This window comes from Amblyomma mixtum, chromosome 2, assembly GCF_055824585.1.
Source record: "Amblyomma mixtum isolate Tamu chromosome 2, ASM5582458v1, whole genome shotgun sequence".
Taxonomy (NCBI): domain Eukaryota; kingdom Metazoa; phylum Arthropoda; class Arachnida; order Ixodida; family Ixodidae; genus Amblyomma; species Amblyomma mixtum.
This window is the reverse complement of record NC_143013.1, coordinates 229,789,094-229,816,832: the sequence shown is the minus strand read 5'-3', so window position 1 is coordinate 229,816,832 and position 27,739 is coordinate 229,789,094. Positions and strand designations below refer to the sequence as shown.

General features: G+C 45.5%; 3 protein-coding genes across 3 annotated transcripts in view; 2 read left to right on the top strand and 1 right to left on the bottom strand.

Moving 5' to 3' along the window:
- LOC149362866 (uncharacterized) overlaps positions 1-9,270 on the top strand; it is a 47,654-nt gene extending 38,384 nt beyond the window's left edge. Inside the window, exons 16-18 of the mRNA XM_089573283.1 lie at positions 856-994; positions 2,082-2,221; positions 4,226-9,270. Coding sequence (XP_089429409.1) covers positions 856-994; positions 2,082-2,221; positions 4,226-4,476 — 530 coding nt within the window. The 3' untranslated portion in view covers positions 4,477-9,270. The remainder of the gene's footprint in view (positions 1-855; positions 995-2,081; positions 2,222-4,225) is intronic.
- Positions 9,271-9,272: 2 nt separating this feature from the next.
- On the bottom strand, positions 9,273-10,780 carry Elp6 (Elongator complex protein 6). Its single transcript, XM_089573284.1, has 2 exons — positions 9,989-10,780; positions 9,273-9,425 (listed from the first exon to the last, which is right to left on the bottom strand). Exons 1-2 carry the CDS (start codon positions 10,670-10,672, stop codon positions 9,303-9,305), a joined length of 807 nt encoding a protein of 268 aa, XP_089429410.1. The 5' UTR covers positions 10,673-10,780; the 3' UTR covers positions 9,273-9,302.
- Positions 10,781-10,955: 175 nt separating this feature from the next.
- POLDIP2 (DNA polymerase delta interacting protein 2) lies at positions 10,956-26,019 on the top strand. The gene is made up of 10 exons (XM_089573282.1): positions 10,956-11,084; positions 11,337-11,397; positions 13,009-13,106; positions 14,449-14,557; positions 16,546-16,615; positions 18,086-18,193; positions 19,387-19,550; positions 20,426-20,551; positions 22,211-22,290; positions 25,333-26,019. Exons 1-10 carry the CDS (start codon positions 10,990-10,992, stop codon positions 25,439-25,441), a joined length of 1,020 nt encoding a protein of 339 aa, XP_089429408.1. The 5' UTR covers positions 10,956-10,989; the 3' UTR covers positions 25,442-26,019.
- Positions 26,020-27,739: the final 1,720 nt, after the last annotated feature.

Below are 27,739 nucleotides of genomic sequence, written 5' to 3'. Positions count from 1 at the left end.
TTCCCCCTCTGATTATGCTGATGGGTGAAAACAAAATTGTTTTGGAGTATTTCTGTCTCTCTGTGGAAAAGTGGTTTATTGGAACTATGTACGTGTACTACTGATATTCAAAATTATTCGAAAATGTACATGTTCGAAAATATTTTATTCGCTTCATAACCAAAAAGTGGATGTTCAAGCAACTCTGCTAATTAGTGACAGCCCTTGGCTAATACCCTGTGACAGTTCGTTTTTTTGGTTAATTTTGTGATCCTGCGGCGGCACACAGCTTTGAGTAAAAAATTGAGCAAAGCATGTCCTGTACTGAGTTTTACAACATAGCAGTATTTGCAGGACAGATTTATGTACAACTCGCACTGATAGATGGTAGTTTATATGCAGAAATGATTGTTTGCCTCTGCAGGGCATCTCTTTGTTGGATAATTGATGTTTATTTATTTTGAACACCAAAAGCTACTCAAGTGAAGAGGACCGTCTGTATCAAATCTGGCCACAGGTATTTGTTTGAAAGTGGCCTGTGAGAGTTTCACTACTGCATGAGGTTTACTGGTCAGCTGGTAAGCTAGCCCAATGCTATTGAAGAAAGCAATCTCCAAATTTGGTTCCACGACTGGAATGTGCTGCATACTGTTGTAATAGTTCAGCAGCCTGAGCAGTTTCTTACGTTTGATCAAAAGAACTACAGAGTGCTAGAAAGGGTCTTTATTTGCATCTCAGCAGACTGCTGAGATGCAGCTGGAGGCTTTTCAAGCTGTGCTTGAACTGAGCAACCAAGCATGGCTGTGCACTGCAGTCCTTCCAGGGAACTGTGCTCGTTTACCCACACACTGTACTGTGGTGCAACGCCCTTTGCAGTGGCCTCCAACTACTCCCCTGAGCTGGAGCCCATTTCCGAGCTGCTTAACAACAGCCAGGACCTGTTTGCTGTCCCGGACGAGTCCTTTGCCGAGCTACCTCGCGTCACCTCGCCTCAGCAGCTGCTCGCCTGTGTCAGGTACGTGGGCGTGGATGGGAATGACATTGGACAGAGTCACTGTCAACAAGCAGGAATACAGCCGTCAGCTGATTTCATGGAATTAACAGGATGGTTGAAAATGTTTAAAGAATTTGGCAGTGTAAAGCGTTAAAATTAGCTGAAAAAAATCACTTTTCCTCAGCTTCTGATTCACATGAGGGTGGAGGAAAGGGATCAGCTAGTTTAATGCACATCTGCTGCGTCGCACCACTCTTCAATCTCAGCACATTGTATACACAGTGAGGCGGCTACTGCTATCATAAGCCCAGCTGTCAAGTACAGCGAAGTTCAAACTGCGTTGTAGTTGAACCAATTTTAAATCCGCCTAGACGTTTGAACTACTGAGGTTCCTCTGTATAGATTATGTTATGGCTTGACTTTTAGTAGTGGTGCTTTGGCAGGCATGAATGAGGTCCAATAAATTTAGCGATCAGTTGTGGTGCCTCTTAAAATTGTCACCTTTATACACATTGCCTTTATGCGGTGTGTGGCGCTGCTGTGAAGTCTGAATAATCAGTTGCATCTGAAACATCGGTGGTCCTTGATCGCACATTGGGAATGCTGCTCTTTGGCATGGTATTGTAAAAAGAGCTACTGCTGGGGCTAGTTGGAAATACATTCTTGAAGGTATTAGTGAGCGCTATCACAAGACAGAAAGGGATGAACACGGGTGCTTCATCCTGTGTGTTTGTCCCTTTCCATATTGTAATCGCACTCACCAATACCTTCAAGAATGACATTGTAGTGTCACAAATGTTTCAGGTGGTTTGCAACCAGTCTTGGGGTACCTGAAGGCGTAGCACCTGCGTTTTACATCGATGAAAACTCTGCTATTTTTGCGTGAACATGCAGAACACTGTGAAACTTTGCTGCAGTGAATTTTTGCACGTGGCTTGCTGATTTTTTCGAAATGCTATTTGGCTGTACTGATTAGAAGATTGGCTTTTTGAAAGAGTCTGCTGAGTGTGCTATACCTGTCAGTGCTTGTTTTGTGCTTGTTTGCTTCACCTTTGTCCACTCTCTTCGTGGCCTGATGCAGCAGCTGTGTGTTTCTCTCCGTGTGCAGTGATGTCTTGCCGAGGCCCTCCCCGTCAAACCCAGAGCCAAAGCCACCCAAGGACAGGAGGGGGTCGCAGGGAGATGCAGTGACTGCTGCTGCTGCTGCTGCTTCCGGAGCCCCCCGGGCGTCCAGTCAGGGCATAGCTGGTGAGGACGCTGCCCCTTGCCCGTTATATTCTCTTGTGCGTGCACCTCGAGTTAGGCTTGTGTGAATACAGTTGACTCCCGTTACGACTAACTTAGTTGAGAGAAATTCGCAGATGAGATGAACAATGCGGGACCATTTGGTTGGTTTCCCATTGGACTCGATGTAAAAAAAAAACGCTTAAGAAGAACTGTTTCGCATATCCTTTGGTTGAGACGTTATTTATCAGAGACGAACCAAGGCGACCCCGCACAACGGCAGTCACGGGCCATACGTGCAGCGCTGTCAAGGAAATAAGCAAATGTATAAGATGCTTCTGTGCAAGATAGCGGCACCCCACAAAATGGCTTCCACCCACCTTTGTGAGGAACTGTGGGGAAGCCATCTTACGGGAGCACGCTTTCTGGGGGCGGTTTCTTGCCGGCACAGAAGAGGCAGGGTATCTACGTGCCTGTGTTGGCGCAGAAATCTGACAAGGTCAAATCTCAGCATCGCGACAGCGTCAAGTGCCGCTGTGGTCTCACATTGACTAAAAAAAAAGGCGCCTGTGCATTAAGTGTGCACGCTCGTTGATCAGGGGCTCCCTTTTACAAATCTACTCCGCCTGGGTGGATTCACATAAACATGTGACCAACACTGTTTCCACTTCAAGTTATTGATCAATTCGCTCTCGCAGTACAATATGCTAACCATCCCAGTTAGCTCAGCTGGTATAGCGGCTGCTCCGGTAAAGCGGTGACCCCTGTTCGAACCCTGGACCCAGACGAATCTTTCTTTAACTGAAAATATTCTGTGGAAGCTGCATGGCTTTCTTTTGTAGCCGTATGGCTACGCTTGGGTGGATGCCAATGAGTGTCAACTCCCTTATTAGAAATCTGCTCCACTTTGGGGGATTCCCCTAAACATTTGACCAGTGGCCTCATGTGTTCAAAAAATGCATGATTTTGAAAATGCTTATTGTGCCATTTGACCTTTTTTGCGTGCCAGAAGTATTCGGAATATTTGCTTCGAAGTTATTCGAATCAGTTCACTTCGACTTTGCTTCAAACTGAAAAAAAAACACTATTCGCACATGTCTAAAATTTTATATTAAGTAATCGGCGCTGTCAAACTGTTTTACAATTTTTTGCCTATTTGTTATAACAACGCTTGACTATACATCACAGTATCTGCAGTAAAATAGTCATAGCTCCCTTCTAAAGTTGCAACTGTGGAGCACAAGCAGACAACTTGCATATAGCATGATGTTATGATACAAACTTCAGGCAGGGCTTGCACTTGATGCCTTAGGAATACGTGAAGACCAGCACATGTGAATTCTTCATTTCACTGTGGTAATGCCACAGCAGGTGATTGAACGCTTTCGAGAATTAAGACTATAAAAAAATTTGGAGGCTTAAGCTTAGCCTTTAAGAGTGGGACAGGACAGGGTGTTGCAGTGTTGCCAAGAAGTCCACAGAACTTAGCCAGAAGGAAAGGGAACAACACCTGTCTCTTATATCTCCGTGGACACCTTTAAGGGAAGGAAAATGAAATTAAAATCGATTTTAAGGATCATATCTCTGCGCAGCACTGTAAGGGAAAGAAAATGAAATGAAAATGGGTTTTAAGGAAAGAAAAGGACCCTGAAGTAAAGGAAAATGAAATGAAAGTTGGTTTTAAGGAAAGGAAATACTCCTGGCTCTCATATCTTTGTGTACACCCGAAAGGAGTGGACACCACAGTACATGCCTCTAAAGCACCTTTCTAAGACAACAGGGTATTCACTAGGTGGTGCTTTTGTTCATTGGGAGCCCTAATGCTGGGGTGGAGTGTGATTAGAGTGCTCGTCTTCCACTCTGGAGGCCATGGTTCGATTCCCCAACTGGACCAATTTCTTATTTGGTTTTTTATTTATTAATGCTTCCGGGATTGTTCGCTCACGGCCAACACTGGCAACGCCGACCACGACACTGGCTTTTCTGTGACACGGGGCCCTTAACGCTGTCGCGTCAAAACGCCTGCAGGGTGGCTTGCAACCCAGCAGGACGGTCGTGCGTCCCCGTCTGCCTTTGCCACGTCTTCATCAGGGCACGTGCCCACCACAGCTCGCTCGTTGCCGGCGTCACCGTCCCTGCACGGAGCTGCCGCTGCAGCGGCAGCAACGGCGGTGGGGGTGGCGGCAGCAGCCGTGACCGGTGGCAAGACCCACGAGGGGAGCACAGCCCGCTCATCGACGGCCTCCAAGCCTCATCACGATGGCAGCACCCCCCAGTGAGGTGCCACTACAGCCTAGCCTGCCATCAGTCACTCTTACGTCAAATTGGACTGGTCGATTCAGGGCCAGTTCTTCCTCTTTACTGTCTGTATTCCTCGTGCGAGAACGTGTTATGTCTACCTGGTGCAAGGCTGAACGTTGTGTTTGCGAATTCGAAGCCAGTCATTTTGAATCTCCAAGCAAAAATCAGTTGAAATGAATGCACAGACATGCATCGTCACCACTGGAAAAAGATAAAAGGCTGCTCATTGAAGTTGGTCTGTGGAGCTATTGTTACCCCTTATATGTATTCATTACATCCAATGCGGGGCAGACTTCGCTGAAATATATGCACAGATGAACACACATGTAGTGAATCTGGCAAAACATTCTACCAAGGCATTGGTAATTTGATGTTTGCACCTGCTTACTGTTCACTTCCATTTTACTGTCTGCACTTCCTTTTCGGTCCAATGTGTTTTTAGATGGTGTGCAATGTCAAAGATTCCGCAGAACCAGCACGTTTCAGTGGGCACGGTATAGCTCACAACACTGTTTTGCTAATGCCTGATATTGGGCAAGGATTAGGTCACAGTACTCTGTGCATTACATTTGAACTCTCTTCAAGCTAAGATTGAGACTAGTGAGCCACAGTGCGATGTCACCGCCATATGGTTGAGTTGCAAATGAAGAACATCGTTGATTAGCCTCTTAAGGGTCACTAATTTTTCTTCAGAGGGTTTCCCCAGAGTGGATACTCTACCTTACTCATTCGATGAACAACTTTTTTTTCTTTGTTTCTACGTTTTTTTCTCTCTCCAAAGCAACACTGCATGTGTAAAGCAACATGGAAGCCAAGTTGAATGCAGTTTATCTTATCTCTGTTTGAGGCAGAAAGAGGCAGTATTTCGCTGTTCATATATTGTGGTAGGTTTGCTGTCTAGCTATGCCTATCACACAGTGAGGTCAGTGGTGAGATATGGGAGAGTCCTTTGTCCTGCAGTGGGCATAGTCAGGCTGATGATGATGATGAGTGACATTGTTTGGGCTATGACCATGGGCAACAGCTTGAGCAGGAACAAGTCGCATAACCTTGTGCTGCTGATTTGGTGCATAGAGTGGTGGGCTGTGGAGCAGCTCTGCAAACTTCTAGAGCTTCGCGTGTGCATAATTTCAAAGCAATGCTGAACCGATAAGGACATTGGCTTGCCCGACCATTGAAAATCTACCAGATCTTTTTAGAGACCAGTACAACTTCTGTCGACAATGCTACTCCAGCAGCCAGGCTTTGAAATCTTTAAAAGTCATTCTGAATTGATAAAGTTTCATTGCCAGAATTTTTCTTTTCTTCAAATGTGTGTTCTAGTTAGGCAGCTTGCTGTGCTGGAAGTTCTTCCAAGCACTGAGGCAATTATGAATGAAACTCCAAAGCATTTTAAACGCAGCTTCCGTGCCGATCTTCTCGTCCGCACACACTTTTTTCCCCATATTTAATGGTCGTTTTTTGTTTGTTTGAGAGTCTAAATGTTGCGTTCGTTTCGTCATACATATTCTGAATTTCACATTCCTCGGTGAACATTACTGCACAAATGTATGTTAGTACTAAATCTTGGTGCGTGTACTAGTGTAGGCTATCAGCAGTACTTTCATGTAGATGCATAATACAGTGCACCACGTGCACTGCCCAAGGGGTGTGCTGTAGCATTGCCCAGCTGTGGCACATGGCAAGGTGGCGAACTTTGCTGAGGCAAACATGAATACAACACACCAACTAAAGTAGCTGTCCCTATGTCGGCAAACCTTGACAAGGATGATTATATACTGCAGTGCTCTTTGTGACAGCCTTTTGGACTTGTAAACCCTTGCTGCTGACAAAAAAAAAAAGCCTCTTTGCTGTTCAAAGAGGGCAGGATAACCTGTGACTTAACAGTGAGGCCTAAGTAGAAGGTGATGCAAAATGCCGTGCCAATCGTCGTTAGTTCAGCAGCCATACTGCTGTAAGTTGCTTGCCCTGGCAACTTGATGCAGCCAGTCTGGCCAAAGTGGCAAGAAGTCACTCGCTGCCATTGTGCATGAGTTGTGACTGGCGCAGATGTATGAGAGATGCTGCTGAAAGGCAGTTTGAGGATGCCATTGTGGCGTTGGATAGGAGACGTGTATTTTGTTGTGCAATTTTGGCAATTGTAAGTCTGCTTGTTAGTCAGTGAAGTCGGTTGGTTGGTGAAACGTGTAACGACACGTTGTGGTTAGACAAGCAAGCCCATGAGAAAAAGGCATATGTGAAAGTGCTTGAAAACCATCTGGTTACTTAGTCAAAAGTGACTCGGGTCGGTTAGTGGCAGCCTTTGCTTCTCAGTGCAAGGCAGCTAGTGCGGTGGCTAACCAGATTAGTGCATTCCAAGTAGCACTTGTTTGGAGCATGAGATGACATTCTTGCTAGAGCAAAGTCAGAGCGAGATTTACGGTGTATGAAATGCTTGCAGTTGCTTTGCGTAGATGAGCCACTGACAAATGTACAGTTCCCCACCAAGAGTTGGGGATTGTTGTTGGTGATTAATTGCTAGTTTGGCAGACTGACTCTGGTGGAAGTGCCCCATGTGCGTGGGGTAATGTGGAAATGGTTGTGATATGCAGCTTCACAAAGGCTGTTCTATGTGCGTGTTGACATTGTGTCCAGAAGTTCTATTGAAATGTTTATTCTAGCTAAGCTAAGCCGCGCGACATGTGTAAACAGAATGCACCAAGTGTTGCTGATTGGTGAATTGCTGACAGCTTTTTTGACCAGTGCTGCCAATTGAAGGTGCCACCTTTCGTTTTTATTTTTCTTGCTTAAGAGTAGAATATACCGTGTTTTGTGTTCATTGCATGGCAACTTGCTGCCCATTTTACTGCCTATTTGCAGCACTGCCGTGCAGCCTTGGTAGCAGGAAAAAACATCTAGTTGTCGAGCCTACTGATGTACAGCTGTGTTGAGATGAGGCAAATGTGCAATATCTGCAGTAGAGCAGAGCCTTCCTAAAAGCAGTCGCTACTATAGTTGCTTGCACAGACCTCGGCAGATTGTGCCAAGGAAGTTACATTCTCTGCTGACTAGACTGTAACTTAGCGGGCAGCTTCCGTGTTCCAGTTGCCATGCTTGTGTCTAGAGCAGTTGATGAATTCGCTAGCGGTATGCAGCTTGAGTTTGACACAGTGTGCTCTGGAGCATTTCTGTAGGCTGTTCAGCATGTTGAGAGTAAAGTGGCGTGAACTTGTTCATTTCGGGGCTTATTTTGAGCGTTACTGCTGGGAACTTGCTGCTTGAAGTTTAGAACTAGCTTATTAGCAGGATGCTGTCGCTACAGGCTGACATAGAGCCACTCTGACTGAGCGATTTTAGCTGCATAGAAGCCATTTTTGAGCTGCATGTTTGGCAACTAAGCTTGTAGGAATGCCTAGCTGACTGCCTAAATCATGGTCCTTCTGGGGGCCATTTGCCATAGACTGCACCAGGTGGAAAGTGCCGATGCTTTTGATCTTCTCTCGGGAGCGATTTCTTGTGGTTGACTTTTGGTGCGCGGGTTCTACCGGAGTCTCGGCTGGATGTTGTTTACTGAGGCAAAGTCACTGCAATGTCAGTAATGCTAAGTGTTGACCCAATCGTGATGAGCTCTTTCATTCTCCGCTCTGGCTGGTACCTCGCGTCTCGGAACTCCAAGCCCACATAACCTTTGGGGCCTTTCTTGCAAATCATCTCTAGCACCTGCGGCTGTCCCGGTCGCACGTTTCTGTGGTTTCTACCGCTGCACGTGTTCAGAAGTGACTGTTCACTCTGGTTGCTTGCACTTGTTTGGAGTCTCACATTAAATGTGCTTTTGCCTTTGACAAAATTTGGCGCCTTCTAACGGATTTAGCTAGTTTTGACTGATGTCTTGATGAAAATTCGCATAGTTAAAAGATGCTTTTTTTTAAACTTCTTTCTCTTTATGCTTGAATATGATGATTCTCTCATTAGGCAGGTGTAGAAAGAGGTAAAAGGGGGTTCACTGATCTGTGTGCAATTTCTTTGTAGTACAAAACCTGAACACATTCCTTTTTAGGATGAGGAAACTCTCGCCAAGGAATTTTGGCGACGACGGCTGTTAAAACAAAAGTTGCAACATTTGGCAACAGTAAGTGTCGCTATGAATCTTGTGTCATGACTGCACGCACAACTGTTAAGCCTGAAGGATATGCCACAGCATGTAGGTCCAGTATTCATGGGATCTCTAATACCACAGGTGTTTAAGAAGCCTCTCTCGAGTTTAGTTTTAGTCGTTGTAACCCCCCACCCCCGTACACTCCAAACAGAAAGGAATAAAAAGGGATTAAGCTGTCCTCTAGTGCACATCCTTTTATAAAAGAGTGTGCACTAGAAGACACCGTATTCCAGTTTTACTCCCATATAGGCATAGTATAGACAAAGTGAGGCTCGCACCTTTTTGGTGTGCCATGCCATCTTCTGCCATTCCAGGGCCAAAAGGTGGTCACGTAAAAGTGTCAGTTTCTTCCTGTGTTTCTGTCATAGTTTTCCTTAGTGGTGACAGTTATGTGAACAGTTGATTTGTCCCGTTTCTTACAAGCGTTTAAAAATTCTAGTTGCTGTTGTCAGAGAGTCCTAGTATATGTCGTACCTGCATCCATCAGGCAACATTCCACTTTGTGCTTTGTGGCGCGTGATGTTGTGTTGTTTCTGTGTCTGTTTTCTATCACAGTTTCTGCAGTGCAGAGTCATTTTTGGTTCATGTTTTGTATTTATTTTGTAGTAGCGAGTGTCAATAAATATCGTTGGCCCCACCTGCATGGTATGTGAAGCTTTAATTGTATCTTTACATGTGCAATGGCAACTTATGCAGACCAAAGGGGAAGAGCTTGACACCTCTGTCTTCTAGACGGAAGTGCATGTGCTTTCTTGTCGGCAGCTGTGTGTCGCTTGTTCTGGTGACTGAAATCTGCGGAGAGAAAAAGGTCTGCGATATGTAAGGCAAGAAAGTAAACAACAAGCACCTTCTCTGAACTGACAAAGTGATTCACTAAGTGACACAAGAATCATTTCCATCAAAGATATGAGAGCTGTGAGAGATGTACAAAACATTATTTGAATCCACAAAGTTAAAAAAATGTCACCGCATCTATTGATGCTGGAACTGGTATCGCAGGAAAGATTGAGTCTAAAAAAATTGGCAGTGGTTTAGCTATGGTTAAACCTGCAAAAGCAACGCGGAGAGCGCGCGGCGGCGCGCAAGCTGTGGGCCGTGTGACGTCACTGCTCCTCGCGCATGCGCAGTATGGCCTTTCATCAGCTACTCGAAATGGCTCGGCGACTCGCGTAGTGATGCTTTCGCAACAAAATTCCCCGCCCTGACTATGCTCTGGTACTGTACAGAGGCCTGCCAATGCTTCACACACGATAGAAAATGCAGCAACTTTTAGACTGCAGGCCTTAAGCACTGCGGCACACAAGAACTTCCCGTGCGAGTGGGTCGGGCACAGTAGGAGAAAAACTCTAACGCACCTGGCCGGTGATGTCCCTGCTGCGGCCGGTAGACAAGCCCCGCACGTCGATGGTGGCGTCGGCCAAGTGAGACAAGTACGTGCATATCTGGTGACAATCGGCATGGTCCTCTGGGCTGCAGAACTTGGAGCCCACGACGACCGTAGCGCTATCGCGGACGAGCGGGTCGACTCTCAGCGCGTGAATGAGGCCCAGGATTTCGCGGTTCGTCAAGCCAAAGTTGAGCAAGCTCGAGACGTCATCGATCAGCAGGAGGACCTCGCCTTTTGCAGGCTGATCGTTGACAAAGCGACGCAGTTCATCCAGAATATGGGCTCGGAGGGTGAGGAGTCTGTCACTGTTGTCCTGTGCTGGTGCGGTCAGAAAGGCGAAAGGGTGCGAACTGTCAGAGAACGACACTTTCACAAGGTCCTTCAGGAGCTTCAGGCAGCTGTAACTGTAGAAAGCGTTCTTCGAAGCGTAAGTCTTCAGGTTGATGCCCACCTTTTGGCACACGCTGGAGAAGAACGCGTCATCGTTGACGAAATTGACCTGGAACACTCTGCGACCAGTTTTGAGGTACAACATCAGCATGTGATTGAGCACAAACGCGTGCTCCACGATGTCATCACTGGATATTACTACGAACCTCCTGGGCAGGGCCTTGTTGTCGAAGTCCAGAAACGTATTCAATTCTAAGAACATTGCAGGGTTTCACTTGAGCGCTGCGGCAAATTCGCCAACAGCTTCTACACATAAGTTCCTAAACAAACGCGCTCACACATGTGCGCACACATGTGCGCTCAAGACACTTCTGCTCGCAGTCGCAGTGCCGTAATAAAAAACAGTGCACTAAACTAATCATTTTTGAAAAAATTACAAATCACAAACTCTCAATAAAATTGTAGGTAGTTTATTTTTATTTTTATATCAGCCATGATAGCGCATTTTTGAATAGACGCGATGGTTTGAAAAGCCACGCAGAGCCTCCGGCAGCCGCATTGCCGGTATCAACATTCGACATGGCCGCTGTCTTCGCCAAAATTTCCGGCTCCTGGAGGCAAATTTTTGTTCCTAGTAATCCGTGGAAGCACATCTCCCACGTAAACTACACAAGGTACGTTTCTTGAACTTTCCGGTAATCTGCTTGCTACATTTACTGCGCTTGAGACAACTCTGGATGCACCTTGGTGAGACCGATCAGGCATTCCTATCATGAGACGTTCGAGATAGGCTGAACAGGTGATACGTGGTTGCTTAGCTAGCCGCTTTCTCTTCCGTGAGTGGTGTGACAGCCTTGCGCCTCGCAGGACGTAGCGTCCTGAACTCATTTTTTTTGTTTTTCACTGATTAAAATTTTGCTTCGCAGACTAGCAGAAGTGGGCCGCTTGGAAACACCGAAACTCGAAGGAAAATATGACACCGGCCAGGTAAGATGTCACCGACGTTGGGACAGCTACTTGCTGCGTTTGCTCGCTCGAATTTGTGAAAAAAAGTGCAGGACACCTCTGTTGTTATCGGGGTACAGCTGTTCAGCACACTGTCGTAGCCTACTGGCTGGGAGTCTCGTGCAGTGCGCGAGCGCATTATTGTGTGGCATTTCGCGCGCACATTCTGTCAGTGAGTGTAATAAAAGGGAAAAATCTCGACCTACGCATGTTGAAATTCTCTGGGAGGATTAACAACGAAAGCGTGCCCCTAAATCTAATGTTTTTTGCGAGCTCTGGTGATGTGTAGCCACCATCTACCTGCCGTCACTCACAGGCCCAGTCACATTCTTCTCCGGCGCGCAAGCCATGAGGTGTGAAGCAAAGAGCGTGACTGAGTATGATGGCTGAGGCAGCGACTGTACGCAGTCGCAGTCACACAGACGTACAGGCTGTACAATGGTTGATCAGTATACTTCAAACACATTTTGTTTCCGTCTTGTTCGCTTTTATATGCACTATAGGATTGCGTGTGTGCTTTTAAGTGGAAAACGTGACTTTTTATGCACACCCTTCCAATTTTTTAACATGAACGCGCGAGCGTCGACTGCCTGGCGCTGCTGCGCCGGGAGAAGGAGAGGATAAAGCATGCCAGGAAGGGCATGCCCACACTTCGTGCTGCTGGAGTAAGCTTTGTCTGCTGGGCTGTTTTGATTAGTGTGAAGCAACCCCTGCCCATCATCAGCTTAATACATCGGAGCCCCAAGAAGCTGCGTGCAATTGTTTTTATCCGCTGCATATAGTGAGGGTGATTCTGAAAAGAGCATACATTTGGGAACAACCTAGAATGCCCAAGAAACCAGTTGCAATCATTACTTACGAAAGACTGATTGAAGAGGATGCTCAATATTACTGCGTTAATTTCGTTAAAGCAAATGCTCTCAAGATGCTACCCGCAAATGCAACCAGGGCCTAGAGTCATGCTTGGAACGCTACGCATTTGCACCAGTCCAAAGTTGCAAACACGCAGCAGATAGAACACGAAGCAAACACTATCACAACTTGGCCATAAAACTTGCTTTGCACAAAATAGAACAGCCAAGCAGATGACGCTAGCTACTCCGACATGATTGGTATGCGTGCTCATTCCCTCTCCCGAATTCCGCTCTGCTTCACCTCGGCACCGCTGCACCGAGCAGTCGAGGCTCGCGCGTTCATGTTAAAAAATTGGGAGGATGTACTTTCTGTTAAGAGAAGCAAATATAAGAGCAGGGCTCACATGTAACACCGGCTGTTAGCTCTCGGTGCCTGAATCCGATGGACAAAGGGATTATTGGCATAATGGATATTTGGCACCTGCATCGCTGCCAGTTGCGAACACTGACAACTTCTTTACACTGAGTTTTAAGGCAGTAGCAGTGATCAGTAGTGAGCCTATGAATGTTTTCGGAAATCCGGTTTGGGTAAATTTTAATTTGTTGATACTTATGCTACGTTGATCGGGACAGAATTTTTATAAATGGGTCGTTGATGTGGTGACTGTGCAGTTTCCATGAGTTGCTTAATCTCTTTAACATTGTTGTAGTGTCTTATGCAATTCTAAATGTTTGGCAGCTTTTCCTGCATCGGATCTTTGGCTATCGTGGAATCACTCTCTTTCCATGGATGGCCAGGGTTTACGACCGGGATGTGCCCAGCAAAAAGAATGCGGAGTGAGTGACTATAAATTACTGTGTGCTTGATGTCGGGTGCATTAATTGAGCTGGCGGAGAGTAATGCTTGTTACCTTTGCATTTGCCTGGGGTTGCAAATACTATGTGTTGCGAAAAGTTTCCCGGGCCAATGCACCGACGGCTGTAGAAGGGACACATGCAACTCTCAGTGAAATGGGCGCATCGATTTATTTTTGCAACTTTGAGGGGGATTCAGAAATCCTTTTTTCATCATCTTTACTCTCAAAACCTGCGAGTGGCAGCGATCACCATGTCACTCGATGGCTACTCCAGTGTAAGCAAACCTACGTTATTCCATGGGGTGTTCATATACACTGTTTTATGGAATGATCTTCCAGTGTATGCTTTATTTAGTTATCATGCACTTTGTCTAGTTATCGGTGCATTACACTTCCTGGAAGTTATATTGAACATGGCATGTGCATGCATTACCACTATAGAAAACAGAACTGAAGAAAAGCCACGTGCAAAATGTGAGTGAAGCACAAATGTTTTAGGGCAGAAATAGACAATTAGTAAATTTAGACGATGCGCTGTACCTTGTGACTAAGCTATTTTGTTGCTTCAGACCTTAGCATTGATTGCGGGTTAAAATCCCGGCTGCGGCAGCTACATTTTGATGGAGGTGAAATGCAAAAGAACCTGTGCACTGTGCAATGTCAGTGCACCTTAAAGAACCTCAGCTGGCCTAAATTTCATTTCATTTATTTCATTTATTGAAGCCTTAAGGGCCCGTGGGCATTACATAAGGCGGGGCAAGAACAGTGTGTAACAACATATGATACCAGCTCAACAAAAATAAAAACAAAAAAGCAAAGAAACAAAACAAAGCAAAAAAAAAACCATGAAAGGAGACAGTAACACAGGATCAGATTATTTGATAAAGCCGAATACATCACGTAAGACGCAGGTGACTCGCTAATTCAGTGCGGAAAATTGCTCGATCTGTGCAAGAAGCAATATTATCAGGCAGGGCATTCCACCGGGCTATTGCATCTGGAAAAAATGAATCATTCATAGCTGACGTACGGCCTTTCATGGGAGCTATGGGATTACTGTGGTTTGATCTAAAGCCCTTTGTTACGAAGTTCATCATAGCCTATGTGCAGGTTTGGGACATTAAACCTACTGCTTATAAACACAGCTGTAGTTCAGCTGCTGCCATACTCTAGTGGTGTCTGTTTGCATGCATTGCAGTGCAGCCAGGAGTAGGTGCATTGCCGCACATGTGTGATTTTTCAGCACTCAACTCTGGGCTTCAGTGAAGAGCTTATAACCAGTGCCTTGTTTTATCATACACATATTACACCATTTCTTGCAGGGGCTCGGAAGAGGGTAGTGATGGTTTCAACCATGTCGGCCGTGAGGTGAAGGGCAAGACGCACACCTACTACCAAGTGCTGATTGACTCCAGAGACTGCCCATATGTGGTGAGCCCTGCTTTCTTTTTATTTTTGAGGCACAGTGTTGCCAAGAGCATCACAAAAACCCTTCTGTACATACATTTTTAATGGTAGAATAAAAAGTAATGTCACATTGGAGTGCAACCAAGCTGCGAACCAGAGGTGCATGTGCTGCTGTGCATAATAAAGAGAAAGAGAGGAGAGGATGAAGTTCTAGGCTTTGTTGTCATTTCATATTGGCTGCGGAATATTTTGTGGCCTCTATAAACTTGCAGGCAATCATTGTGAAGCAAAGCATGAAAGGTGGTTTTGCGTGAGTCGGGCATGGGGCAGGGATACCTTTGTTTAACCTTTGTTTATCCTTTGTTCAGAAAGGATTAAAGTGCAGTAAGTAATGACCAGAAAATCGGATGTGGTCACTCACACTGCCAATGTCATATCCATGTCAGGTTCCTTGGTAGCATGAATTCATCTGGAGGATACACAAATTATCATTTTGTAAGTTCATAAAATGTAGCTAACCTACACTCTTTGGAAGCATATATCTGAGTCAGAATTAGCTTTAAGGAACTAAAAGGAATGAATGACTGAAGTATGTGCATGACACACCTTTAACCTCTCACAAGTGACTAGCAAGTTTCTATAAACTATGCAGGCATTTTGCAGATCTCATCTGGGCATATTCTGTTTCGATTGTTTGCAACACCTTGTGTCCTACTTTTAGCCAATGCATACTAAAGCACTGCAGTCGCGTTACATCGGTTATGATGAACTGCATTTACTACAAGCAATGCTTTAAAAAATGCTCTGCACACAATGCAGTCCTTAGCATTCCTCATCTCAGTGCATTTTTGTTGATGTGTGGAGGACACAAGTGTGCATGCACCATTGAATACTTTGTCTTTTACAGCAATAGCTGCATGGGTGTAATTTTGCGAGATCCTTTGTCGATGGTATCATCCGTGCACGCTGCACCCCACACCCTGACGCTCCTGCATCACAACCCGCACAGCCGCAAGGTCAACTTGTGTCATGGCACCGACCTATATGTCCCGTAAAAGCCCAAACACGCAATCCAACCCTACACTTCCACCCACACACCCGTTGACTGCTTACTGCTCCCGACTATTCCAAAACTTGTCATTGCTGCACTGCTGCTACTGTGCAGGACTATGCATGATGCACGGTTGCACAGGTGACGCGCACCTACCCTGCACCCCTGCCCCTTCACCACACACCCAGGGTTACTGAACACTGACTGCAGCCGGCAGACCCGGCCACTCCATCTCCCTGCCCTATTGTTCTCTATTGTTTTCCTTGTCGCACCTGTCACACTATAGCACCCATGCTATCACCGAAATTTGCATTACTACATGGGTAAATGCCAAGAGAATTTTTATGGTTGTTTTTAAGGCTGGGTTTTTCAATTTGTGTCCTTGTGTGTGCATCTTGGAAGGTTTAAAACACTCTGTCATGAGAAGCAAAGGAAGGTAGGCAGCCTTTCAAAGCACCTTGTGGAGCCTACTGCATTGATTTCTTGCCTCTAGTCTGGTGTGGAATGTAGCAAATTTCATGCACCAAACCCTTGACTCTCTTCTTTGATAGTACACACTGGAGTATATTACAGCAAACAGTGCAGTTCTAATTTCTTAAACTTCTGAAAAGTAACTATGCATTTAGTTTTGTGTAGGGCTGTCACTGCTGTCATAGCACTATTGTGGTACTGACTTATTCTCTACTACTGAGCCTGGCTGCTAACCTTGCTTAACTTTTAGTCTTTGCTTATTCTTAGAACGCTGTGCCACTGCTAAGGCCTGGCATCACTGTTGTTCAAAAACTGATTGACTGCTGTATTTTGACGACTTTGTTTTTTGAGGGTGACTGCCAGGGCACAGCACGGGGCTTATTGGAGATTATTGGACGAGGCCTTTGACCTGCATGTGGACGAGACTGAGTTGATGATGGCAATTTGTACAGCTTGGCAATGAGGGGGACTGTGTTTCTCTTTCTTTTAGCGGACCCAGACAGAGGCAGTGACATTCCTGGGAAATCAGGACAACAGCCGGTCCCTGTATGCTATCCCAGGTGAGCTGCATCCGAGGGCGTTGGCTGATTTTGTAACGCGTATAAATTGTGCAGTTGTGTGTTCAACTTGTATTGTTCAGTGTGTTCTTGGGCATTAATGGCATGGCATATTTTGCTCTCCTTCGCAGTGCATTTATTTAGTTGCACAAAGGTAGTGGCCTCGAGTGAAATGTTTTCCAACTACTGCAGCAGGAGGCATTAACCTTTTGTAGTCATAAAGACTTCATTCTTCGTAGTCAGGGACGATGTTGTGGATTTTAACTGTCTGGAACTGGCCCGCTACTGTGCTCACACACACCTTGTGAGGCATTCATTTGTGCCACAATTCTGCAATTGTTGGTCCTTCAGAGATAACTTGGCTCTTTATGGTTGAACTATGGTCCAGGTTGTGTGTTTGGTACGTGTGCTGCTGTAGAATGCCTCTTTTGTGCTCCCTTCATCTTCACTCACTGCAGTTATCAGATAACCTCCCTGTATCTCCTCATGAACGTGTGCAATTGTCTTTATGCACTGCAACTGAACTCGTGCAACTTCAAGTCAGTATGCTCTTAAAGGTGCACTAAAGAGGAATCTGAACTCTTCTTTTTTACCGCGGGAACTCGATCTACTCGTTCTGGGCATTCCTAGAAACTTCGATATGCTGTCCTGTGCGGCCAATTTCCCTGATTAAACGTCCCGGCTCCTGCCTTTTTTTTTTTTTTAACTCACCGCTGACAGTAGGAGGAGTCAAACAAACCTTTCAGCCAGTCCCGTGGTGCTGATCTGCCATCGGCAGAGTGATATGTAGCGATTGGCAAAAGCAAAGAGTCCACGCGTATTTTTATTTCCATGGGCCTAATGTAGTCTCTGACTAGATTTATTTATTCATGGAAACCTAAAAAACAAAATAAAAGTGAAAGCGAAGCTGTCACATGACTGCCTGAAAGGTACTCCTCGTTTTAGTTGACTCCTCCTGCCGTCAGTGGTGAGTTCAAAAAAAGGTGGGAGCCGGGATGTTTAATCCAATTTAAATTAGGAAAATCGGCCGTACAGGGAAATAATTGGATGCTTCTAAGAATGCTCGGAATGTGTAGATTGAGTTCCCGTTGTAAAAAGACGAGTTCAAATTCCTCTTTAGTGCAGCCTTTTAGTGCCGAAAACAGTAATGATTTATAGTTGGCTGGAGTGATAGAGTTCCAGCCAACTTTGGGCTTCTTTCTGGGGGCCAAAAAAGAAAAAGCATTGTAGGTAGGTAATGCGTGTTAAAGAAATTCAAAAGATGGCGCTATCTGACCAGCAAGAATATTAAATGAGAGTTGGGAGAGTGGATTCTGCCCAACAAATGACTGAAGCAGGCACTACTCTACTTCCTGTGGATAGTGACCCCACAGGGTCAATGCTAATCTAGTTGCGACACTACGTGGACCTCAGAGACTTCATTATTTGGTTGCGTTCACGCCAGTGTCCAACACCGTTCTCTCCTTTCTGAAGGGCTTGACTATGTTGCCCATGAAGACATCCTGCCCTATACGTCCACTGAGAAGCAGCCCTTGCACCATGAACTTTTCGACAAGTTCCTTGTCTGCGAGCCTGATAAAGGTGAGGGGTGTTTTACATTCTCAGATATGTGTCTGCACTTCGAATTCCTCCTAGCCGGGCCTTATCACCGTGCAGTAGCACACGAGCCTGCCACATGTACTGTGTGCCCTACTTCATGCTTTACACTACCATACAGTGCGTAAGTTGCCTGCATGCCACGGTGAGAGGAAGTTGGCCGGAGACAGTTGTGCAGGTTATTTGCATTTGGTGGCTTGTTTGTTGCTAACCTCATCTGTTTGTTTTCTCCCATGGGTGGGCAGCCTGATTTTAATGTTGCCAAGGGTCCGAAAGATGGCATCGCATAAGGGGAGGGGCTGAAGGTACAGTAAGCTGCAAAAGCATTAATATGTTTTTAAATAAGGTAAAAGTATACACTGTGAACTTCAAAGGCTGGGTACTACATAATAGGTGCCATATTTTCTGGACTATAGACAGTGGTTTATACATGTTTAAAAGCTGAAGTTTTGCTTGGTGCGAAGTGTGCGTTATTTCATTTTTAAGGTCAGTTGTGAGCTGAAGAAGCCTGCATAGCTTTCAGGTAGGATAGCCGCGGTAAGCGGGGAATGCGGTATCGACAGTGAAAATAAGACTGACCATTCGTACTATGGCTTTTGAAGAGTGAGTGACAACTTTATTTATCCCTAAAAGGAAAGGGGCAGGGTGGAGGGAGAGAGGTCCTAGGTGGGGTAGGCCTCCGTTGCCTTCCGAGCCCAATCTAGGATGTTGCTACCCTGGATTTCAAAGGTGGTGTGTCATGGTGGACTAGGCTTATGAAATGGAATTGTCTGATGATCCTGTCTTATGACAGTGGCTAAAAGTGAGCCAGAAGAGTGGAACTTGCAGATGGGACTGTAAGACTCGTACCGATTGTGTATTGCTTGCTAAGAACATAAAAGCCTATTTAAGCCGAAATTCATCCCCGTGGACTGTACGCTGGGTGCGGACTATCTAAGCAAAATTTTTTTATTTTAAGTTTAAATTTGCCCCTGGGGAGGAAATATGATAGCTGGTTGCATGCCACTGTCTAAGCTTTGCCATCTTCTTCCGCGCACAAGCAGGCCAAAGGCAAGGGAATGTTATGCCTACACAGTGTCAGTAAGTGTAGATGTCCCCTAGGTTACTTGTGTGTTGGCTTTTTTGCAGCCTTTCGTGGGAAGCTTTTACGATATATTTTTTGCTTGTATTTTGTGCAGACCCTCCGTTTGCTGCCAAGGACACGCTGCGTGCGTGGCAGGAGAAGAACCACCCGTGGCTGGAGCTGTCGGATGTCCACCGGGAGACCACCGAGGGTGTGCGCGTTACCGTCATACCCTTCTACATGGGCTGCCGTGTGGCACAGAGTAGCACCGTCTACTGGGTATGTTGGACAGCACCACTTCACATGGGGCGTACGCACTCGGAGATTTGCCACCAGCTCTTCCGGATAGTAGATGTCTGGAGTTGTTGCAGTATCTTGTGGGAGCTTGGAAGCATTGGGTTTTAATTGTGCTGTTGGGGCTTCTGGCATTCTGTTTTGTTGCACAGCATTTTTTTTTTTAAATATATATGTATCCTGCCTGCTATACATGGTCTAGTTGTCTGTTTTGTATTTGCATTCTTTACCTGGTAATTTCCGTCCTCTGTCTCATTTTGCTTTAGTTGTTTTCATCCGAAGTCTGTCAGCTTCAACGTTCTACCTTTTTTTTTATTCATTCATTTTTTATTTCTACTCTTGCCATACAAATTACCAAAACACTGACTGAACCCGTAGCCAGGGGCTAGTGTGGGGTTCAGAAACAAAATACATGATGGCAATGACACAATGAAAAGCACAAAATCACGGCGAAAGACCAAAATACATCATACAACGAGGAAAAAATAAAATAATGTGCATGTTACAGCAGATTGAAAAAAATCGTTCATGAACAACGTGGTACAACAGACACAAACCGAAAACAACTGTCACATATGTCAAATAAGGCTCATAAAGTATGTTGGCAATGCTCTATTTGTTTCATGGGACTGTTTTATTTCTGGGGGTAAAGCATTCTAAACCTTAGCTCCTGAAAACTGCACCAATCTTTCGCTGTAGATGTTATACCTTCTTAGATGCCACGGGAGGTCTAAACGAGGTTTATCTTTAGATCTGGGAATGGAGATCATGCTGCTTGCATGGCAATAGCTGCAGTCATCTCAACTCCGATCACGTTGTTTCACTGCAACTGGCGAGGATTGTAACCCTCTCTTCTGCAGTGGCGCTACTGCATCCGGCTGGAGAACCTGGGAGACCTGGCAGTGCAGCTCCGTGAGCGCCACTGGCGCATCTTCAGCTTGTCGGGAACCCTGGAGACCGTCCGTGGTCGGGGTGTGGTAGGGCAGGTAGGTCGGAACATGCTTGGCGAGTTCGGCGAAAGTTGTTTTGCACAATCAGTTCCACAAGTTGGGCTTGGCAAACACCCCCAGAACATTTGCTTTCAGTAGCGCTTCAATATGAAACAGAGAAAAGAGCCGTGAACTCTTGGTTCACACCACACCTGTTGCTGAGTAGTACTGTAAGCCATGAGAACCAAGCTCAACCCTAAGAATGTGTAGGTACCTGTATGTGTATGCATGCCTGTTCACCAAAATAGCCGCGTGCTGAGACAGTTCAGAGAACACTTCTTTCGTTATCATCTCAATAGAGTAGGTAAATATCTTTGTCATCACAGCTGTTTTTCTTTGAATTATTTCGGCTTCTAGTATATTGGAATTGATCACGACCAGAAGCGTAGCTGCTGGATTGCGCTGTGCCATTGCAGCAGCACAAACAGTCACACACAGTTATCAGCAATGTCTCAGGAAAAGCTCTGAAAACCAGCACACTTGGCCTGCGCATTCCAGAGGTGATGGAATTACACCCTTGGGGTTGCAGCAAATTGCACTGGGGAGGGCGAGTTGTTCCTCAATACCCAGCGGGACTTGTCATCTCAACCCTGGACAGCCAGCAGATTGTGCATTCTGTGCTGCACTTAAAACAAAAGAAGATACTGGAAATAAACCAGTAGAAATCGTGGCAAGTACAGCTGAACCTCGCTGTTACGTTCCCAGGAGCTGCGTTTTCCCGGCTACTACATTTTTGTGAGCCAGTCCCGGTCTAGAACTCATGCAATACGAACTTGAATCTTGCATCGCAACTGTGACAGCACCTCTGCATGCTATGTTGAAAATATTTACCTCACAGTAGTGCTTGATAGCCTGCATTTAGTGCGCATGGAATGGCGACAGTACGCCAGCCAAAGCGAGACTTTACACTTCATCTGTACTTGGCCGTCACCATGTTCAATGGCTTCCAGCACGTTGTGCCTACACTGACTCCATACATACACACTTATGGGTGGCATGAGTTTTGTTGTAGCTTTTGGTGCAGTTCCATTGCCGCTGTGGTATGAGCACGAGTGACCAAAGTGCAGAAATTAAATTTAGTCACCCCGGGGCCAGCGCTATCTGAGGTGCAGTTGCGTGGGTTGGCTCTGAGGCTTTTATTTCTATCGTATCACGTGTTCCCTTTTGCATTAGACCCCACAGTTCTTTTACGCTAAAGGGAACAAACCATCCAGTGATTGCAGAGCTAACTCCCTAATTGCAGTCTTGTTTATAAGAAGATGTTTCAGTTTAGCTCCTCTGTATGATTGGACACTCATATCTCTTATCATTCTTGAAAAAAATCTGTTACCATTGCCCTCTGATCAATTATATTTTATTCATATAACCTTCTGTTTTGTAAGAACGTAAGAATGTGCAAGAACAATACTTGTCCGTGTGTCTCGTGGTCTGGCTGGTGCAGTTCTCGCATTTAGCGACAGGCTCTGATTATTAAAGTCTTTGACTGTGTCAATCCTGTGGTCTCAGAAAATCGGGCTCAGAACTTGTGGGCCTTTGCTCAGTTGGCAAAGAGGCAGTACATGGCCCCGTTGTGTACTATACTTGTGCATGGTGTGTTCTGCAGTTTGCTTCTGCTGCACCGAAGTGCAAACATGTCCTGTTTTTCATGTCTTGCAGGAGCCGATTTTGTCCAAGTCGCAGCCAGCATTTCAGTACAGCAGCCATGTGAGCCTACAAGCACCAAGTGGGCATATGTGGTCTGTACTTACTTGTGCACATATTTCACAGCTTGTTAATGGGGGGAATAATGCAGGTGCAGCAGATATTATAGGCTTTTGTGGTGTTGACATCACCTGAGTTTTTTTTTCTCTCTCTTTTCAACTTTAGGAGGACTAGACACACCCGTGCTTTGTTCCTTGCTCTCGTATTATGAGAGCAGCTGCAAAGCGAACGCAGTAGGGGATTTAGAGCAGCTTGTGCTTGTTATGAATGTACACAGTAAGATCTCCTATTTACTCACGCCAGCCTTAGTGCATAGTTTCACTTGTGACTACTGGCGCTCACTTGGCCGGTCACCGCTAAAAGCAGTGTAAAACACTTGGGGTGTCTTCTTGACCACATTCTTGAATAAGAAAATGTGATAGCATTTAGTTTGCCTGCCTTGGTGTCTACTATGAGTGGCTAATGTTCTTCTTGGGATTTTCCTGCCAAAACTCTATTTGGAATGGTTCCATTGCCCTTATAGGTGGTATACCTTATAGGTTGTATACAACTAGCATAATCCTGCATGTATGTCGAACTGTGTGACAAGCACCAGCGCACAGCCACAGCAGACTAACATTTCTGCTCTTTTGCACTCTATTTGGTCGCTGCACCAAGAACACTAGTGTCAGGCTGCACTCGCACCGCAAGAACTGGCGCTGCACTGCCACGGCATTTTGGTGACCTAGTGCAGAAAGTGCAGCCAAATCAAGAACTATGGTATATATGAGCCATCAGCTTCTAGAATGTTCCAGTACATTCTATTGGATTGCACTAATCTGGCCCACTAATCCACCTTAATCCATTTTCTTGGTAGGATAACTTAAAATTTTGGGGTCCTCGGATTTCCTACCAGGTTGTCACCTACCTGCTTCGTAAAAGATACTCGATTATGGGCCATATTCACACATCAGGTGATTGAGAAATGCGCAGAATATAACCAGCCCCTGTACCTATAAAGCGTTCATTGATTACAAGAAAGCACTTGACTAAGTTGAAACCTCTGTAGTAATGCAGGCATTAGGAAATTGGGGTGTACAAGAGTCTTATGTGAAAATACTGGAAGATATCTATAGCGACTGCATAGTCAACATAGCCCTCCATAAAGTTAGCTGTGAAATTTCAATACGGAACGGTGTTGGAACACCTCCTGTTTACAGGAGGTGTTCCAAGGCCTGGACTGGGAACAGTTGCAGATAAGAGTTCATGGAGAACACCTAAGTAATCTGCAATTCGCTGATGACATTGCCTTGCTATGTCACTCAGGACATGAACTGAAAAGCATGATCAATGAGTTAGACAGGCAGAGCAGAAAGGTGGTGCTAAAAATTAACATGCAGAAAACCAATGTCATGTTCAACAGTCTAGCAAGGAAACAGCAGTTCGCAATTAATAGCGAGGTGCTGGAAGTAGTAAGAGAATATGTCTACTTAGGGCAGGTAGTGACCGCAGATTCGGATCATGAGAGGGAAATAACTAGAAGAATAAGAATGGGGTGGAGCGCATATGGCAGGTTCTCTCAGATCATGAATGGTAGCTTACCAATATCCCTGAAGAGAAAAGTATACAACAGCTGTTTCTCACCGGTACTCACCTATGGGGCAGAAACGTGGAGGCTAACTTAACGGGTTCAGCTTAATTAATTAAGGACAACACAGCGAGCTATAGAACAAAAATTGATAGGTGTAATTTTAAGAGGAGACTGGAAGTGGGCAGAGTGGGTGAGGGAAAAAACGCAGGTTAATGATGTCCGAATCGAAATCAAGAGGGAAAAATGGGCTTGGGCAGGGCATGTGAACGGATGAGTTCACATTTAGAAGTTTTAGAAGTTCGCGGGGTTGTGATGGGTGGCCGCAGCTGGAAAAGGACAGGGTTAATTGGAGACATGGGAGAGAGGCCTTTGCCCTGCAGTGGGCGTAGTCAGGCTGATGATGATGTCACTTACCACGGTGGGCTAGTTGTGGTGACATTGCAAGTCACGCGACCTCTCAACTGGTGGGTTGATTGCCACCAGCCACGGTGAACAGGTTGTGGTGACGTCACAATGTCACGTGACCTCTCTCGACCAATCAGGGAATGTCATGACAGAATAGCCGGAAATATTTAGTGCAATGGCACTGAGACCCCCACTCACTGATTTCGTGAGCAACCTGGGTCTCACAAGCCCCGCAGGTGCGAGCATCTGCAGTCACAGGGTAGTTGCTTAACTGCTGCATCACTGCACCAGGAGTTTTACGAGGACTTCCAGTGATCTATGAACGTAAAGCAGAGAATGACCTATTCCACATGTGTGGGCATAACCAATTAACGCTGTCACATCAATGCAAGGCTGTGTGTGCTCGCGACGTCTTGCTCCAACTGAGAAAAGGGTGTTGTATAATATGCAGAAATAAATTTACTCATAAGAGCCAGAGTTACTCCATGAACTGTGATGGGCAGTTTAGATCAGGGTTTTGGACTGCTTTGTAATTCCTGGAAGTGCAAGAACATTGCTGCATTATACGTCCACATTGAAATGCACCTGATTTAGCTGCGCGTGCTTCTCAGCAGTGTACTTCGCGGCAGCAGAGTGCCATTGGCCCACAATGGGCCAGATTTCATGAAAAGGCAGAGGCCTAAGATTTAGCTCTCTCTCAGCTTGTATGCAGGAGTACATAAGCGCTTTTTAACTGATTACCATTGGCATTTATCGGCAAGTTTGTTAAACTGGAAAAACAGAAAAGATGGAAGAGTCCAGTGACCGGTGAATTGTAATTGTTCATTCATGCCAGTCACTGAGGTGCTTATTAAAAAATCTGAGGATTTAAACTATTCGGAGTAGTTGATATAAGAAGTGGAAATGTGTACCGGTGGGAAGAAACCCGTGGCACCTCATACTAGTCAAGCGACTGCTGTGCCACTAAACTGCATCTGCAGTCTGATTCAGTGTGGTTGCCCGTGCTGCGTTTCTGCATTTGCACATTTCTTGCTGTTTCTGAGCGCATTAAGTCATGGTGTTGTCGCACTTTTTTTCCCTCCCCGTTCCTTTGGTCTCGCAGGGGTACATTTCGCATGGAACGGGAAGACGGCTTCACATTCGACTGCCGGATTCCACCATTTTCACTCGAGAGCAAACAGGAGCAGAATCCGCAGCCTGCCTCGGTCTAGTCACTCGCAGCTGCCTCCCACATCCTCCGACGGCATCCGGGGTCGTCCCCTTTCCTGGCCAGACCTGTAGATGAGATGAAATTGGCCTTCGTGCGTGGGATGCTGGAAAGAGAGACCGTAGGGAGCAGGCCATGACGTTGAATCCTCTCCCACATCAATCTTGAAGACATCGGGCAGCACAAGAGTTCAGCAAGAGCTCTGTTGGGTTTCACCAGAGCGTGAACATTGTCCTTGTGCTCTCTACCTGTTAGGAACAAACAAAGACTCTGTGCTTGGCCAGAACAGGCTATCAGTTGAGCATCGTGCGCAGACTTCTAGAAGCCAGCCTGAGTGGTGTGTCGCGTTGGTAAGTGTGTATAGAGGCTGGACTGTGGAATTTGTGTGTTTGGAGGTGGAATACCGGGGGGAACGTACAGTCTAGAGGGACTGTGTGTATCAGTCTCTGCTTTTGGTATTGTTTTTTTCCTTCTACATTGGCATGCTGTTTTTAGGAAGGAAAGACTCTGTTTTTCATTTTACTAAGAGGCTTGCCCTGAAGAAACTTTTTCGGTTAAATAGTAAAGAAAAACTTGTTTTGACTTGCTTGGTGTGATGGTCATTTTAGGAATTCTTTGTTGTTGATAAAAGACAACACTCGCCTCCATTTTCTGTTGCAATTTTTCTGACAGTCCACTACAGTTGTCAGTTAATAAGCTGGCCTAATTTTCCGGTGCTCAGCAATAGAAAAGTTGAACTGAAAGAACACTGTTCACTATAATATGTTTGATACTACTGCAGAGCTTTACTGAATGCTTCCTCCAACACCATTTTCAGATGCTGGCGACAATCTGTCGACAGACAAAGCATGAGGAATTTAAAATTGAGCTGTCTGTGGAGTTATAACTTGTGCTTCTCCATGCACACACAGATTCTGCAGTAGTGCGCCTTGCATATGTGGTGGTTCGCTTTATGCTTGGCCCCGATTTAAATGTCATCACTCACCCGCTACTTCATTTGGTGTGTATGGTAACTGTTGTAGGAAATGACACTGGCAGTTTGACTGGAAACAACCTCTTATCACACTTTACCAGCCTAATCTTGTGCCATACGAGAGCAATCTGAGAAAAGAAAAATGGACACAACATGTGAAACTATTGTGTGTGGCTGCTTTACTCTTCACGATGTCCGCTCAGATTTGCAAAACACGTTAGCATTCTGAGTGTTCATTATGAAGACTGCAGCACTCGGAAACATGGACAACACGAAGTAGACGTCACTTTGTCAGTGTTTCTGAGCGGTGCAGTCTTCATCATGAACAACCAACTTGCCCAACTGACTACCCTCATCAGCATTCTGAGGTATGTTGCGGCTTCAATGCAGCCTAAATGTAGCTGGCTGCAGAGCTCTGCAGCTGCACACAGTTCATTGTGCATCATGTGCATTGCCAGGATGAACTATCTGGGGTAAGCAGGTCTCCTTGGCTCACCTGCCTGCTAAGTAACTGGCTTTGCCAGCACTCTAAAGCACTCGCTGCAAGGAGCAGTTGGCACTCTAACATCGGCATTGCATTTTAGTGAGCAGTGGCTAAATGAGAATAAGTTCAGTGTCAGTGAGAAATCACCAGTGACCAGAGTTAGGCTGCGTGTATTGGCACTTCGTTGACAGAGCATATTGCCTTACTGGTGTGAAAGGGCACATAGAAGTTGTGGAAAAGAATGCTGCAGATATGTAGAACAGGTTGATATCTTGCATCAACATGCATGCCTTGAATGAATCGCATCCGTTGCTGTGTGAAATACTAGGATTGTGTGAATGGCGAAATTTCAGCTTGGATACAGTAGTGCCAAATATTGATGAAAAATAAAAGCTGAATATTTATTTCACATTGAAAACTGCTTTTAGAAAGTGTATAAAGAAAATAATCAAGGCAGCACTGCTGTGAACTCTGTTGCATCCTACAGTATGGAATCAGCACGAGACTTGAAGTACGACAAAACAAAGATGCAATGGCATAGCGCTCTGGAACTTGTCAAAAGCACTGGCATCATTTGACAGCCCACGCTTTGTATTTGAAGTGTGGCAATGGAATACGGAGGTGGCGTGTGTGATCTTTCTGGTGAAGCGAGTGGGCAAATGCTGTTGCATTTATACGCGACTGTTTGCACCTGATACAGTGCCCATCTAAATCTTTGCCAGAGAAATGTGCATGAAATCAATCGCTGCTATCAGTGATGCAAAGTGTCATTAAAATATGGCTTACATGAAAGGCAAAGTTTGAAAACGTGTGCGACATTCCAGAAGCCTTTCACAGTGTAAATC

Excerpts from the sequence above, each read along its gene's own strand:
- POLDIP2 (XM_089573282.1), top strand. The coding sequence starts at position 10,990 with ATGGCCGCTGTCTTCGCCAAAATTTCCGGCTCCTGGAGGCAAATTTTT. Across the intron at positions 11,398-13,008 it reads GAAAATATGACACCGGCCAG|CTTTTCCTGCATCGGATCTT; the intron begins GTAAGATGTCAC and ends AATGTTTGGCAG. Across the intron at positions 14,558-16,545 it reads CCAGAGACTGCCCATATGTG|CGGACCCAGACAGAGGCAGT; the intron begins GTGAGCCCTGCT and ends TCTTTCTTTTAG.
- Elp6 (XM_089573284.1), bottom strand. The coding sequence starts at position 10,672 with ATGTTCTTAGAATTGAATACGTTTCTGGACTTCGACAACAAGGCCCTG. Across the intron at positions 9,426-9,988 it reads GCAGGGACATCACCGGCCAG|ATTTCAGTCACCAGAACAAG; the intron begins GTGCGTTAGAGT and ends TTCTCTCCGCAG.